Raw genomic sequence first — 1154 nt, forward strand, 5'->3', positions numbered from 1 at the left:
AAAAATAGAACCACAAAGAAGGTCGGTTGGTACAATTAGAAGGTTAATTTCTCAATGGGCATTAATTGGATTGGTGATCCAAGTTGCCCTATTCCCTTATACTTTGTCTGTGGCAAGCAACTTTCAAATGCAGCAGTGGCTCCAGCAAAATTAAATGGACATTTCATGACAAATCACAGTCAAGTAATCATATACAGATTGATTTCGAAAACAACATCCTGTTGACCCATATATTTATTTATATGACACATTGCTTCGCCTTATAAACGTCACCAATAAACAATTAATTCCAGTAGATATTATCTGCTATTCGTTATGCATGTTATTATTGTAGCCATTATTCATTTCAGCTTCACCAGCTTGTTAGAATATATTATTGTCGCATCCAGAACTGGTAAAATCCATTGAATTGACTACTACAAATAGCGAGGCGCGTAACCAGAGTAACATTATGCAAATATGATAAAGAAAATTGCCAACGGCAGTTGCTGTAAGCAGTGACCTTATTCAAACCGGAAGTGATTTTATATATAAATGTCTGTTCGTAAAGAGTTGTTGGTTGTTGAATAAATATTCACTCGAGAAAGGCGTTATCATTACTGCTCTGCGTTCGTTATTCATTTTCAGTAGCTTTGGTCAATTGGAAATATGGTTCATGGTCCTCCGAGCCGGATTGGCAGTACTAGTGGTGAAGCTACTAACGTTCATATGGAACAGGTAATAAAGAGTGCGCAAGAGGCGGCTGGGGCGCTTGAAAGGGAGCTTCTGCAGGAGTTTCCGTCGAGAGAAGCCGTCGATAAGTACCGAGGTGAGCTTGTTCATTTGCTATGTCAACGTGACAAATTAAAAACACTGCGTCATGGTACTCGTTCTTCGGTTGAATGGGAGCAGTGTGCTAATTTGATTCGGGAACAAGTCGGTGCTGCGGATGAATGGCTTCGACAGAAATGTCAAGTGTCTACAGCGTTTCCAGTATGCCATAGCGACTCTATGTCTGCTGTCGCAGGCAGTTTTGATGGCTTTTCTAGGGCTACAGGGGACTCTGAGAGTTTACTGGAAGCAAAGCCGGAGAGAAAGGAAGCGCCTGAAAACATTGCAGCTGTAGCTGCATGGGAAAACGATGAAAAAGAAGGTCATCGTCGTCTGGATCGAAT

The 1154-nt window shown here is 41.2% G+C and overlaps 1 protein-coding gene across 1 annotated transcript; it reads left to right on the forward strand.

Annotated features, from left to right (window-relative positions):
- Positions 1-648: 648 nt before the first annotated feature.
- On the forward strand, positions 649-1132 carry Tsp_14035 (hypothetical protein; the record flags this gene model as incomplete). Its single annotated transcript, XM_003370276.1, has 1 exon — positions 649-1132. A coding segment is annotated over exon 1 (484 nt), but the record flags the coding sequence as incomplete, so codon positions are not given.
- Positions 1133-1154: the final 22 nt, after the last annotated feature.

This window comes from Trichinella spiralis (genome assembly GCF_000181795.1).
Source record: "Trichinella spiralis strain ISS 195 chromosome Unknown Scfld1036, whole genome shotgun sequence".
NCBI classification, from domain to species: Eukaryota; Metazoa; Nematoda; class Enoplea; order Trichinellida; family Trichinellidae; genus Trichinella; species Trichinella spiralis.